At 33.9% G+C, this 14635-nt stretch overlaps 1 protein-coding gene across 1 annotated transcript in view; it reads right to left on the bottom strand.

The window, feature by feature from the left end:
• The window catches only part of LOC136030443 (uncharacterized), a 272907-nt gene that overhangs the window by 154982 nt on the left and 103290 nt on the right, over nucleotides 1-14635 (bottom strand). Inside the window, exons 11-12 of the mRNA XM_065709425.1 lie at nucleotides 13481-13675; nucleotides 344-736 (exon numbers count right to left, since the gene is read on the bottom strand). Of these exons, the coding sequence (XP_065565497.1) occupies nucleotides 627-736; nucleotides 13481-13675 (305 nt within the window). The 3' untranslated portion in view covers nucleotides 344-626. The remainder of the gene's footprint in view (nucleotides 1-343; nucleotides 737-13480; nucleotides 13676-14635) is intronic.

The following is a 14635-nucleotide window of genomic DNA, read 5'->3' as shown; positions in this document are numbered from 1 at the left end:
AGCTTATATTTTTCAAAATTATTTAGCTCTTTTAAATATCGAGGTTGAAATTTTATTATTTTTTATATATTTTGATAAAATTCCAAACATACAGTCATACCCTCCTCCCTCCCAAAATTCTTATAAAATAGCTCAAATATTTTTTAAATTGAACAGCTCTTTTAAATATTGAAGTTCCGTCATTTTTCATGTAGTCTAGAAACTTTCATACGTAAAGCTGTATCTCTCAGCTTTATATATAACGGCTCATCTTTTTTTAAAATCAATCCGTTCTTTTAAATATTAGGGTGGAAACATTAATACTTTTTATTCTTTTGAAAAGATTCCAGATATACAGTCATACCTTTCGGCCTTATACGCAATTACTTCAGAGGTAGTATCCAATTCACTACAATCAGGAAATGAGTCACCATCAAAACTAAAACCCCCTATGAGGCTCTCACGAAATTTTTTATTCTGTGCCATATTCACTAGCAAGTTGATGAGGGAACTAAAGCTTTCGTGACGGCATCAGTCCAAAATTCCACCAACAGACCGGACGGAAATAAACTTTCTAGAGAAATAGCCTGGATCAATGACGAGAACTTTTCCGCAATGCTTCTCTAAGAATGCATGTCATTCATCATTTAATCTTCAAGTTCTTCTACGTAGGTTGCGGGGAAAATGCCAATGTTGCCTTCAAGTTCGCCGACCCACCAACCATCTTCCTGTTTATCATGAATGTTTATTATATCACCTGGAATAAAAAATTGGACAGCATTAAAACTATTAATGTTTACAAGTCGCAGGGATACAATACATTAGATATTCTGTCAAAACCACAATCATTTGATTTAGTCAAATCATTGAATTTATCATTGTGAGCGTAAGGGTATGCTTAAAAAGTATTTTTTGGCATAATAATTAAAAAATTTTATATGTGGTAAAATGGAGTGTAATCTATTTCATAATTTATTTGATTAAATCACTAAAAAACATCGGGGTACGATAATTTTATTGATTTGATCATATCATTGTGAGTATAATGGTGCACTTAAGAATTTTTTGTGGTCTAACAATTTAAATCTTTGGTTCGTGCTAAAATGGAGCGTAAGTTATTTGATCAAATTAGCCTTTGTCATATCACTGTGAGCTTAGATGGTGCACCTTAGAACTTTTTTTGGCAGAAGAATTTAAATCTTTGATTCGTGGTAAAATGGAGTATAAACATGATATTGAAGAAGATATGACTGTATCCTACCCCACTAGCCTTGGAGTCTTACGCTTTTATATTTTGTCGCCATAGTTTTTGTTTCACAGTTTACCACCAGTAGCGCTGCAATAATGAAAATACTTTATTTACTACCCATGAATTAACAAACTGTAAAAAAGAAGGACAAACTACAATTAATTATGTTCGCGATCTTATTTTAATGTTTGCGATCACACCAATGAAGATTAACGTTTAATTAATGGTCTACCTTATTAATAATTAGCTTTGTTTAGTAAAGAAACATATCAAATAATTGTACACACACACATACGCACACACACACATATATATTATATATATATATATATATATATATATATATATATATATATATATATATATATATATATATATATATATATATATATATATATATATATATATATATATATATATATATATAACTTTTATTTACGGCCCCCTAAGCCTTTTGAAACAAAACTGCCTACTGAGACTATACATCAAAGAGATGTATTTAATTATCTTCAGCAGCAGCTATTGAACTAACTGATAAAACTAGTATAAACTGATTAAATTATTATACATATTAAACTAATTAAACTATTAAACTAATTTCTACTTAATTTCTCTAATTCATTCAATGTAAAAAGAAAATGTACCAATCCATCTCCCAAAATTTCGTATAGAGGGCAAGTTCATACACCTAAAAAGGGCTTTTATATAATCCTAAAATGGGTTTATGCCATATTTGCCTCTCACTCACTCAGGACTATCTGTCTTGGGTTTTTTACAATTAAACGACGACCTGATGCCCGCAACTGCTTGATTTTCATTAAAATTAAGTAGTAGCGGGCATCAAGCCATGGCTAATTGTAGAAAAAGCCAAGACAGATAGTTGACAGGGTGAGAAGCTAATCCGTCATAAGTCCTTTTTTAGGTTTGTATAAAAATCTTGGGGGAGGGCCAATGTGACAAAAGGCACCAATAATTGACCAAATTGATAAGTCTATTTAAAGAAACGAAAAATACCGAATGAGGGTGCCAGAAAATCTTGGGGGACACAGGGTCCCCCTGTATCTGCCCCTGAATTCATATTTTATTGTGGAAATTAAATTATTTAGTTGAAAAATCGAAGAATAAGACCATAGAATCAATTTTGCCTATAATTTACTGCGCTTTTCTAAAGGTTTTCGCAAAATTTCCATAAATATCATCTTTCTTAGATAAATTTTTGATTCTATCCATATACCTATTAGAAAAGAATTTCCCGCTTTAAGACCAGGCAAGGATAACTTGATGTAATTTATCAAAGGGATAACAAGAGATCCTTGTGTATCCCTTTAGTAATGAGGTGACATTACGTGCTCTGAAAGTAGACATGAGGAGCCTTTGGGGTTGGAAACTCTCAAGAAATACTATTACAAAGTTTTGATTGTAAAAGTTAGTTAAATAGTAAAGAGCGTAAAGTTCTCAAGAAGAAAATGGGATTACTAAATCCCGTGTAATTGCAAACGAAAGTAAATAGTAGAAATAGGATAAGGGAAAAACTGACCCCACTTTAAGCCATTGTACACGCGCGCGCACCCATGTAATTATAATCGAGTAAAAATGTGGTAAACAAATTGCTATAAATGATTCTTTCACTTCCCAACTAAAAAATATGTGCTGATTTTGAATCTAAAAAGTCTTCCACTCTAGCACTTTCAAATTTGCCCCATTCCAAGATTTTGGAAAATAAACTTTGCACCTTACCCCCACCCTAAGTTTGCATGAATTGATGCCAATGCTATATAGACAGAGAACTGGAACAACGCAAACGCACATTGAAAAAGAAAAAAAATAAGTCAATAAATATTGATTGCGACCAAGAGCATATCCAGGGTTTTGATCAGGGGGAGGGGGGTAACAAAAAAAGCTTCAAAAAAACGCACTAAAAACGCATAAAATTTTGTTACGTTTTTACGATTTTGACAAAAATTTCAGAAGGAGGAAATCAAACCCCGTACCCCCCCCTTCTGGATATGGCCTTACTCGCGACAAAACTACAAAGCAGATTCACCAAAACAATCCAACAAAAGGATGATGAGGACTTAACCGTAAATAGACCTTCTTAAAAACTTTGAATCTAATTTTTTTTTGAAACGTCAAAATATCAGTAGCAACAAACGTTTGAACAATCCTACGGTCTCTATGTGATCTAAGAACAAACAATAAATACCGACAATAGCGAAAATACAGGACTCATATATCTCTCGTATCTTGAGCATTAAACAAAGATCCCAAATACAAAGATTGGTCGCAAACCGTATAGAAACAGAATTAAAATGGCTACAATACGTCGAATAAAATCTAAAGGTAATTCCTTACGAGACTATCGGTCATTATTTGGGACAATTTTGGCATAGCCAGCAGCGTTGCCAACACGGTATAATTGTACCATTTTTGATACAATTTGAAAGTCTTGGTACAATCAGCTATTTTTTAGTCCAACAAATTTTCAGGTACATTTGGGATTTACTTGGTCTTTTCTGATTCGGATATCTTTTAAAGTTTTAGTTTATAGATTTTTTTTTTCTCAACGTCAGACTAAATTCACGGAAACACCACCAATTTTATGTGTATTGTTGTGACTTTTACATGCTCCAAAAACTAAACGGAAGTGTTATACCATCAAATGAACCATCTTTCTTTCTAGTACTAGAGTCTTTCCAATTACTTTGTAATATTGCTCCCCTGTGAATAATTCTTTCTAACAAGATTTTTACCCAATAGAATTTGAGGTAAGGACACATCACCAAGTAGCAATAAAAAAAGAAAAGAAAAACAAACTCCATTTACTTTAAAAGAAACAACAAGCTTGTCAAAAAGAAAAAAAATAACTCATTCTAATTAAATGCAAAAAGAGACTTATTTGGCAGTTTCATTTAATCTTTTGATGCACATCTTTTAAATTTAAGAATAAAAATATGCGATTGCTAAATAGAGACCTTCCACTCATCGGCCTCTCACAGTAGCAAAACTCTCACAGTAGTTAAAAGCCTCGCAGTTCGCGAGGCTTTTAACTGTCTATATTATAAATATGGTATTATCTCGGTCTAATCTGTCGCATTTAGCTTTTCTTTCTTCGCATGGTGGGTCGTTTGATACGAATATTTCAGAAGTTCAGTTCGAAACTTAGCTCGAGCTACAAGTCGAATCCAGAATCACTAAAATGATTTTCACCAGAACAAAAATCACAATCAAACATTTCGTGGTAACGAACTGTAGTAAGGAGCGACCCGGCTCAATAGTAAACGAAACTCTAAAAAACGGTATTTTGATGCTAAAAGATACATCGAAAGAATCAGATTTTCATGCTGATTTTAATATACAAGTTTCGTCAAATTTAGTCTTTGTCATCAAAACTTACGAGCCTGAGAAAATTTGCCTTATTTTCGAAAATAGGGGGAAACACCCCCCAAAAGTCATAGAATCTCAACAAAAATCACACCATCGCATTCAGCGTATCATAGAACCCTATATCAAAAATGTCGAGCTCCTATCTACAAAAATGTTGAATTTCGTATTTTTTGCCACAAGACAGATCACGGGTGCGTGTTTATTTTTATTTTATTTTATTTTTCCCAGGGGTCATCGTATCGACCAAGTGGTCCTAGAATGTCGCAAGAGGGCTCATTCTAACGGAACTGAAAAGTGCTAGTGCCCTTTTTAAGTGACCAAAAAAAATGGAAAACACCTAGGCCCCCTCCCCTCCCACGCTCATTTTTTCCCCTCCCACGCTCATTTTTTCCCCAAAGTCAACTGATCAAAATTTTGAGATAGCCATTTTGTTCCGCATTGGCGAAAACCGTAATAACTATGTCTTTGGGGACGGCTTACTCCCTCGTAGTCCCTGGGGGAGGGGCTGCAAGTTACAAATTTTGACCAGTGTTTACATACAGTAATGGTTATTGGGAAGTGTACAGACGTTTTCAGGGGGATTTTTCGGTTTGGGGTGGGGTAGAGGGGGGGGTCTATGTGGGAGGATATTTTCTTGGAGAAATATGTCAGAGGGAAGAGAAATTCAATGAAAAGTGCGCGGGATTTTCTAACATTACTTTTAAAAAAAAACAATGAAAAATAAACATGAAAAAGTTTTTTCAATTGAAAGTAAGGAGTAGCATTAAAACTTAAAACGAACAGAGATTATTACGCATATGAGGGATTCTAAAAATACCTTAGCATAAAGAGCGAGGTATTTAGGAGGAGATAAATACCTCGCTCTTTATGCTAAAGTATTTTTAGTAATTCCAACTATTTATTCTACGGTCTTTCTGATTCAGGGGTCATTCTTAAAGAATTGGCACAAAACTTAAGATTTAGTGTAAAGAGCGAGGTATTAACGAGGGGACGAGCCCCCTCATATGCATAATAAAAATATAAGAATATAAAAGTTTGTTACGTAAGTTAATTCTTAAGTTACGTATATTTTTTACTAATAAAAACGCTCGTTAAAAATTAAAAGTTTTAGTTGCCTTTTTACGTAACCAAAAAATTGGAGGGCAACTAGGCCTCCTTCCCCACCCCTTATTTTTCAAAATCGTCTGATCAAAACTAAGAGAAAGCCATTTAGCCAAAAAAAAAAGAATTAATATGCAAATTTCATTTTAATAATTTATGTGCGGAGAGCCAAAATCAAACATGCATTAATTCAAAAACGTTCAGAAATTAAATAAAAAAAACTAGTTTTTTTTTAACTGAAAGTAAGGAGCGACATTAAAACTTAAAACGAACAGAAATTACTCCGTATATGAAATGGGTTGTCCCCTGCGCAATCCCTCTCTCTTTAAGCTAAAGTTTGACTCTTTGCCAAAATTCTACTTTTTAAAACAATTAAAAACTTTAGCATAAAGAGCGAGGGATTGCGCAGGGGACAACCCATTTCATATACGGAGTAATTTCTGTTCGTTTTAAGTTTTAATGTCGCTCCTTACTTTGAGTTAAAAAAGCTAGTTTTTTTTTATTAATCTCATTATCAAACTTGAGTTCTACTCTTCAAGATATTTTTATAGATTCTAGATTTAAAAGTTCTAAAGTTGCACAGGACTTTGTGAAGTTGCTTCGGAAAATCAGAGACATCTAAGTGAGGTGAAAATAGAAGTGGCCTAACTTGTTAATTCCATTAATAAAACCCCAAGGGGGACTCACTGGGTAAAGAAAATACTAAATGTAAAAAAATAAAATAAACGAAAGTCAAGAGGTACCGAATTCCAAGAACGATTTTACTGAATGCGCTATAAAAAGGAAAAAAATAAAACATCTCAGATTTGAATCATATGTGGTTATGAGAAATAACTTTAAAATTAGAGCGTTCTGTGAAAGGTGTCGTATCTTTAAAGATGTGGGGTGGCATGGGGGGACCAGCTAGTGTCTCTCCCTTAAGAGAGGAAACGTAATGACAAGTTTATTAAAATTGTTTATTTTAATAAACGAGTATATTTAAACTTTATTAAAATGATAAGAGAAAGAGAAAATTTAAAACCTCTCTCCGCAAATATTCAGGGCCTTATTTCTGGGGGAAAAGCATACATTTAAAAAAGCGAAAAATGAGAAAATTATATAAAAAACATAAAGAATAAGAATAACCCACAAAGAGTAAGATTAACCACACAAATCGCGACATTTACAAGGAATGAGGGCATTTTGTACACAGGCCTGACTCTTTCTAAACATTTATAATTTGGCATAGCCATCAGAGGCGGCTTTAGGGAAGGGACAGAGGGGGCACTTGCCCCGGGCAAAGAAATTTTAGGGGCAAAAAATTTCACATAAGTAATCTAACGGTTAAAATTATGTTGTAATTTTAGAAATTTTATTTTTATTGAAACAAAGTAGAGGGCACAGTTAATAAATGAAAATAATTAGCAAATCATTAAATCAACTGATGAAATTAATAAATAGTAATAGTTAAAATAAGTAAATTCAAATAACTAATAAGAGTTGAATAATTTAAATAATAAACTAAAAATAATCAATAAACTATTAACTAATTAAGAAATTGAAACATTAATTGAAAATTCTGCCTGAAAATTTTGTGGCAGACAGGGGGAGGGGCTCTAATCAACATTTTGCCCGGGCCCAGGAGAGGCCAAGACTGCAACTGATAACCGTTAATGCCGAAGTGCAATAAGAGCCCTGTTCTTGTGAATACTTCCAAATTCCTTTCTTTTTTCTTGTTTGAATTCTTGATTTCTTGCTCCAGCGTGTTTCCATTGACATAGCTAATCATTATCTGAAAGTTTTGTAGAAAAGAAGAGAGAACAACAGAGAAAAGAGTTCGATTTTTTTTTTAAGTGAAAATATTCTTACTTCAACCATGTGAAGATTTAGCTCGCAATTTTGAGGTTTTTAACAAAAAGAATAATTACAACTTTCCTGAAAAAGACAATTAAAATGTCCAATTAGCCCTGTTCCAATTTGACATTAGTGCTGACTTAGCTAAGGTCAAATCGGAAAGACAGTTATTCCATCTTTGCAAAAATTACCAGAAATTCTACCCTCTACCCCATACATGTACATGCCGATATCAATATTGATGTGTGTGGTGTTTTCTTAACACGAAGATAAAATTAGCAGAGGCATTCCCCCAAAAGGATGTTGCCTAAATCCAACTGAAAGACTTCTTATCTGGAGGACATCTATAAATTATATACTGCAATAAAAAAAAAATGTAGTATATCGACTTTCAGGAATGAATCTCAGTCAAAATTAGGGCTCGAAAAGACACCCTTTAAATCTACCCGTCCGGGAACTGTCTTTTGACGAACTTAGAGTCAAATAACCTCTAAACGAGTGCAAAATATTCAATATAGAGCCACAGTTAGCCTGTAACATACTTTCCATATAATTGGAAGTTGATTTACTTATATTACTAAGTTGATATTACCATAATATATAATTAGATTATAATCAAACTCAAAGGTTAATTCATAAAATGAAACAATATAAAAAATACATCTTATGAAGCCCATGCAAAGTCAAATTCATGGATTGTTATCATTACTAATTTATTTATTATTAAATAAATCGTTTATCGTTGTTAAACGCCTGAAACTTTATGAGTTTGATCATTACACAAAAATTGCAAAAGTAGCAATTCAATTTGAATATTAAAATGTTGAGTTTTGACTTCAAGTGAGTTTAAAAAAAAAAAGTTCGAAAAGTTGCGCAGCCAAAAACAAGAAAAGTTGAAAAAAAATGAAAAAAGAAAAGAAAAGTTGTAAAAAAAAGAGTAGTTCTGTACTCTCCTATAATTTATTTGCAAACTTTAAGTGTTTGATGAAATTGATTACTTGAAACAGCAGGTCATTCATCGTTATTAGAGATTGTAAGAAAAATCCCAAGAATTGGTGTTATTCATAGGGCAACGTACTACATTGGGCCCAGACCCCTCTTTAACGTCCAGATACTTGAATATCAATATCGAAGTGGCTTTTGACCCCAAACATATAATTTAACAAGATTGCCTGTAACACTCAGAGGAAAAAGGAGAAAAAAAGAAATTAAGAGAAACAGCAAGTTATTTACAACTACTTGCTTCTATTATGAATGGAATTACTTTTAAATGGGAACTTCCTGGGAGGGTGTAGAGAGAGGCTTTGAATAGATTGAGATTGAGGAGGAGCGTGCGTAGCTGTGTTGGCCCCAGGTGGCTTGGTGCTGCGGTGAGTTGTTTGTAGTTGTAGCAGTAGTTCCTATTGCACAACTGAACAAATGAGCTTATAGAAGATTTCCTATACCTATCAAACAGTTCCTGGTAACGAACTGTAGTAAGGAGCGACCCGGCTCAATAGTAACCAAAACTCTAAAAAAGGGAATTTTGATACCAATATATACATAAAAGAACCAAATTTTTACGCTGATTTTAAATATATAAAGTTTCATCAAGTATAGTTATACCCATCAGAAGTTACGAGCCTGAAAAATCACACCATCAGATTCAGCGCATCAGAGAACCCTACTATTGAGGTTTCAAGCTCCTATCCGCAAAAATGTGGAATTTTGTATATTTTTTTTGCCAGAAGAAAGATCACGGATACGTGTTTTTTTGTTTTTCTTTCCCAGGGGTGATCGTGTTGACCCGGTGGTCCTAGAATGTCACGAGAGGACTCGTTCTAAGAGAAATTAAAAGTTTTAGTACCGTTTTTAAGTGAGCAAAGAATTGGACAGAAACTAAGCCACCTCCTACGCTCAAATTTTTCCCAAATTCACTGGATCAAAATTTTGAGATAGCCAAATGATTCAGCATAGTCAAAAAATCTAGTATTTGTTTTTGAGGACAACTTAATTCTCCACCGTCCCCGGGGGAAGGGCTACAACTTATGAACTTTGCCCATTGTTTAAATATAGTATTGGCTATTGGGAAGCATACAGACGTTTTCAGGAGGGATTTTTCTGGTGGTAAGGGTGTCGCGGGGAGGGGGTTACATGACAGGATCTTTTCATGGAAGAGTTTATCATGGGAGAAGAGAATCAAACAGTTCCTGGAAACGAACTGTAGTAAGGAGCGATCCGGCTCAATAGTAACCAAAACTCTAAAAAATTGAATTTTGATATCAATAGCTACATCAAAAGAATCGCATTTTAATGCTGATTTTAAATATATAAGTTTCATCAAGTTTAGTCTTAGCCATCAAAAGTTACGAGCCTGAGAAAATTTGCCTTATTTAGGAAAATAGGGGGGAAACACCCCCTAAAAGTCGTAGGATCTTAACGAAATTGACACCATCAGATTCAGCGTATCAGAGAACCCTACTGTAGAAGTTTCAAGCTCCTATCTACAAAAATGTGGAATTTTGCATTTTTTGCCAGAAGACAAATCACGGGTGCGTGTTTATTTGTTTGTTTTTTGTTTTTTTTCCCAGGGGTCATCGTATCGACCAAGTGGTCCTAGAATGTCACAAGAGGGCTCATTCTTATGGAAATGAAAAGTTCTAGTGCCCTTTTTAAGTGACCAAAAAAATTGGAGGGCATCTAGGCCCCCTCCCACGCTCATTTTTTTCCCAGAGTCAACGGATCAAAATTTTGAGATAGCCATTTTGTTTAGCATAGTCGAAAATCATAATAACTGTGTTTTTGGGATGACTTACTCCCCCACAGTCCCTGGGGGAGGGGTTGCAAGTTACAAACTTCAACCAGTGTTTACATATAATAATGGTTATTGGGAAGTGTACAGACGTTTTCCGGGGGATTTTTTTGGTTTTGGGGGTAGGGTTGAGGGAGGGGGCTATGTGGGAGGATCTTTCCTTGGAGAAATATGCCATGGGGAAAAAAAATTCAATGAAAAGGTCGCAGGACGAATCTGGTCACGTTAGAAAAAAACGTCAAATTAAGAGCTTAATATACAATGCTGGGTGTTCGGAGCCTCTCTATTATGGAGTATAATTTGAAAATAACACAACTATACGAGCGATAAAACATATATACCACAGCCATAACTCAACTAACGAAAGAACTGCTAAGAGATAACACAACTATAAAGCGAAAACAGGTGAAAACTAACGGGAAAATAAACGAACTAAGAGGTGGAAGGGGCCCAGAGAAAAAATATAATCCTTTTTCAATTTTGAGCCTAACTTCCGCAAAGGAGTAATAATGTCAGAAGCCCCGAAATACCGAATTATTTTCTTTTCAAACAGTTCGTGGTAAGGAACTGTAGTAAGGGGCGACCCGGCTCAATAGTAAACGAAACTCTAAAAAACGGAATTTTGATGCTAAAAGATACATCAAAAGAATTGAATTTTTACGCTGATTCTAAATATATAAGTTTCAATTAATTTAGTCTTTGTCATCAAAAGTTACGAGCCTGAGAAAATTTGCCCTATTTTGGAAAAAAGGGGGAAACATCCCCTAAAAGTCATAGAATCTTAACGAAAATCACACTATCGCATTCGGTATATCAGAGAACTCTATAGCAAAAATTTCAAGCTCCTATCTAAAAAATGTGGAATTTTGTATTTTTTGCCAGAAGACAAATCACGGGTGCGTGTTTATTTGTTTGTTTGTTTTTTTTTTGTTTTTTTTCCCAGGGGTCATCTTATCGACCAAGTGGTCCTAGAATGTCGCGAGAGGGCTCATTCTAACGGAAATGAAAAGTTCTAGTGCCCTTTTTAAGTGACCAAAAAATTGGAGGGCAAATAGGCCCCCTCCCATGCTCATTTTTTTCCAAAAGTCAACAGATTAAAATTTTAAGATAGCCATTTTGTTCAACATAGTCGAAAACCATAATAACTATGTCTTTGGGAATGACTTACTCCCCCACAATCCCTGAGGGAGGGGCTGCAAGTTACAAACTTTGACCAGTGTTTACATATAGTAATGGTTATTGGGAAGTGTACAGACGTTTTCATGGGGATTTTTTGGTTTGAGGGTGGGGTTGATGGGAGAGGGCTTTGTGGGAGGATCTTTCCTTTGAGGAATATGTCATGGGGGAAGAAAAATTCAATGAAAAGGGCGCAGGATTTTCTAGCATTACTATAAAAAAAACAATGAAAAATATGAAAACGTTTTTTCAAATGAAAGTAAGGATTAGCATTGAAATTTAAAACGAACAGAGATTATTACGCATATGAGGGGTTCTAAAAATACTTTATCATAAAGAGCGAGGTATTTAGGAGGAGATAAATACCTCGCTCTTTATGCTAAAATATTTTTAGTGATTTCAACTATTTATTCTACGGCCTTTTTGATTCAGGGGTCATTCTTAAAGAATTGGGACAAAACTTACGATTTAGTGTAAAGAGCGAGGTATTAACGAGGGTACAAACCCCCTCGTACACATAATAAAAATATAAGAATATAAAAGTTTGTTATGTAAGTTAATTCTTAAGTTACGTATATTTTTTACAAATAAAAACGTTCGTTGAATATTAAAAGTTTTAGTAGCCTTTTTAAGTAACCGAAAAATTGGAGGGCAGCTAGGCCTCCTTCCCCACCCCTTATTTCTTAAAATCGTCTGATCAAAACTAAGCGAAAGCCATTTAGCCAAAAAAAAAAATTAATATACTAATTTAATTTCAATGATTTATGTGCGGAGAGCAAAAATCAAACATGCATTAATTCAAAAACGTTCAGAAATTAAATAAAAAAAACTAGTTTTTTTAACTGAAAGTAAGGAGCGACATTAAAACTTAAAACAAACAGAAATTACTCCGTATATGAAATGGGTTGTCCCCTCCGCAGTCCCTCGCTCTTTACGCTAAAGTTTTTAATTGTTTTAAAAAGTAGAATTGTGGCAAAGAGTCAAACTTTAGCGTAAAGAGCGAGGGACTGCGGAGGGGACAACCCATTTCATATACGGAGTAATTTCTGTTTGTTTTAAGTATTAATATCGCTCCTTACTTTCAGTCAACAAAATTGTTTTTTTTTTTTTTAATCATGGTTGAAAACCGCAGTGCTAAACAGTAGAAGTTTCCTTCGTGCGTTTAATATGAAAAGCAAACACAAAAATGAGTGCCTAAATGGAACAAGCAAAAACAATTTATCTCGTCAATTCGCTATGCAGTCAAACTCACAATTGACCCTACCAGTTATTTATTATTATGAAGCGCCTGGAACTTTTAGTTTACTGAAAAAACTTAGTTCGATCCTAGTTTCTGCACAAACACTAACAAAATTTAAATTTTAAATTGATATATAAAGTGACTAGTGACCTCAAAAAGTGAATTTTTTAGGTTGTAAAAAACTTTTCTGTAAAAAAAATGTTTTTTGTACATTACTGTGATATAATTACAAAATATGGGTGAGAGTAAAAATTACGTTCACTCCACGGTAACTTTTTTTTTTTAACCGATTTCCAACCGACAGTTCATTCTACGGTACCGATTTTTATTGATTTTGACACCATACATCTTTAGGCCCAATCAAATTTTTATGATTTACCCATAGTTTCCGATGATGTTTGCATAATAAAAAAGAGCTACAAAAAAAGGGCTCTGGGGTTCACTCCTAGTCTCACATTTTTCCCTTGCTTTAGAATTCTACCAAAATCCTTCTTTCTCAAAACGCTTACCTAATCATTTGTATCAATAAAACTTTCCAAAATAATTTATTCACTTCAATCCACCATACAAAAGGTTTTCCCCTATACTCCCACATATTGGGCAAAATTAAGGAGATTTTTGCTACCTAAGCTGACCCTTATATCTCTTCTTTCCCCAAGTTGTAACCCATCCCCTCTCCTGCTTAAGATGTACTGCCATTAAAAAAAGACAACAGAAAAAGATTTACCTGGATGTATTGTAAGCTCATCGTACATATTAGCTGTATACGTATACAAGGCTCTACATCGTCCGCCATTGCCTCGGGTAGAGGGAGCAATTTCCTGTTGCAAAGGGGGAGTGTTCTTCAGAGCTTTGGGGGAAAGAGAATCAGCCGCGCTGTGCGAATAATCTTCAGAATCACTTTCTGGACTGCTGAATTCATCTGAAATATTGAAGGCATCTCAGATAAAAGTCTCAGACTCAAAAAATGGGGTTTGCGATTTCTAACTAGGAACAAGCACTAATTTTCAGAGTTCAAGAGTTCTGGGAGGGGGATTCAGATTTAGATTTTGGGTCAAGTGTAAATCGTTTGACAATAAGGACTTTTATTTTTATTTTTCCGGATAATAATTAAAAATATAGTTATACCTACAGTTTTGACCATGTTAATTACAAATATTAAAGAAGACTGTTGTTGTGCTATAATTAAAAAACAACAACATGTTCTCATACAAGGCTCTACAATGATATCTCAATATAAGCTTCTGCTACTGATGTCTGCAGATTTCATATTTTAAGACAATTATTTGTGATACATTCTGAGCAAAATGTAAATTCAAAAACAGGTTCAAGAGCGGTGATGGAAAAACCTGAGACTGAATTGAAATGATTTGGAGTCTGATTTGAATTCAAATCCGACTCCTTTAAACCTGATTTAATTGTTAAGTTTTTAACAAATGATAAACATATTGTGTCAAATATGGAATAATTGTATAATTTTTGGGTATATTTTTAGATACTCACATTTTAATTTTTTCCTGTTCCAATCATTTACAAACATTAAAGAAGACTTTTGCTGTGCAATAATTAAAAAACAATATATTCATATACAAGGCTCTACAAAGATAAGTCCAGATTAAAATTGATTAAAACTATTTCTAAAAAAAAACTTATTTCCTACACGTTTCAAGTTTTTCCTCAATTCTCAGGGCTCATTCGAACAACTTGGAACGTTGAATGTTCAGAATACCCCAATATTGGCTTCAAATCAGACTCCTTTAAACCTGATTTAATTATTAAATTTTTAACAAATGATAAACATATTGTGTCAAATATGGAATACTTGGATAATTTTTGGGTACATTTTTAGATACTCACATTTTAATTTTTTCCTGTTCCAATC

Source organism: Artemia franciscana, chromosome 8, assembly GCF_032884065.1.
Source record: "Artemia franciscana chromosome 8, ASM3288406v1, whole genome shotgun sequence".
Lineage (NCBI taxonomy): Eukaryota > Metazoa > Arthropoda > Branchiopoda > Anostraca > Artemiidae > Artemia > Artemia franciscana.
This window is presented reverse-complemented; position numbering and strand designations above follow the sequence as displayed.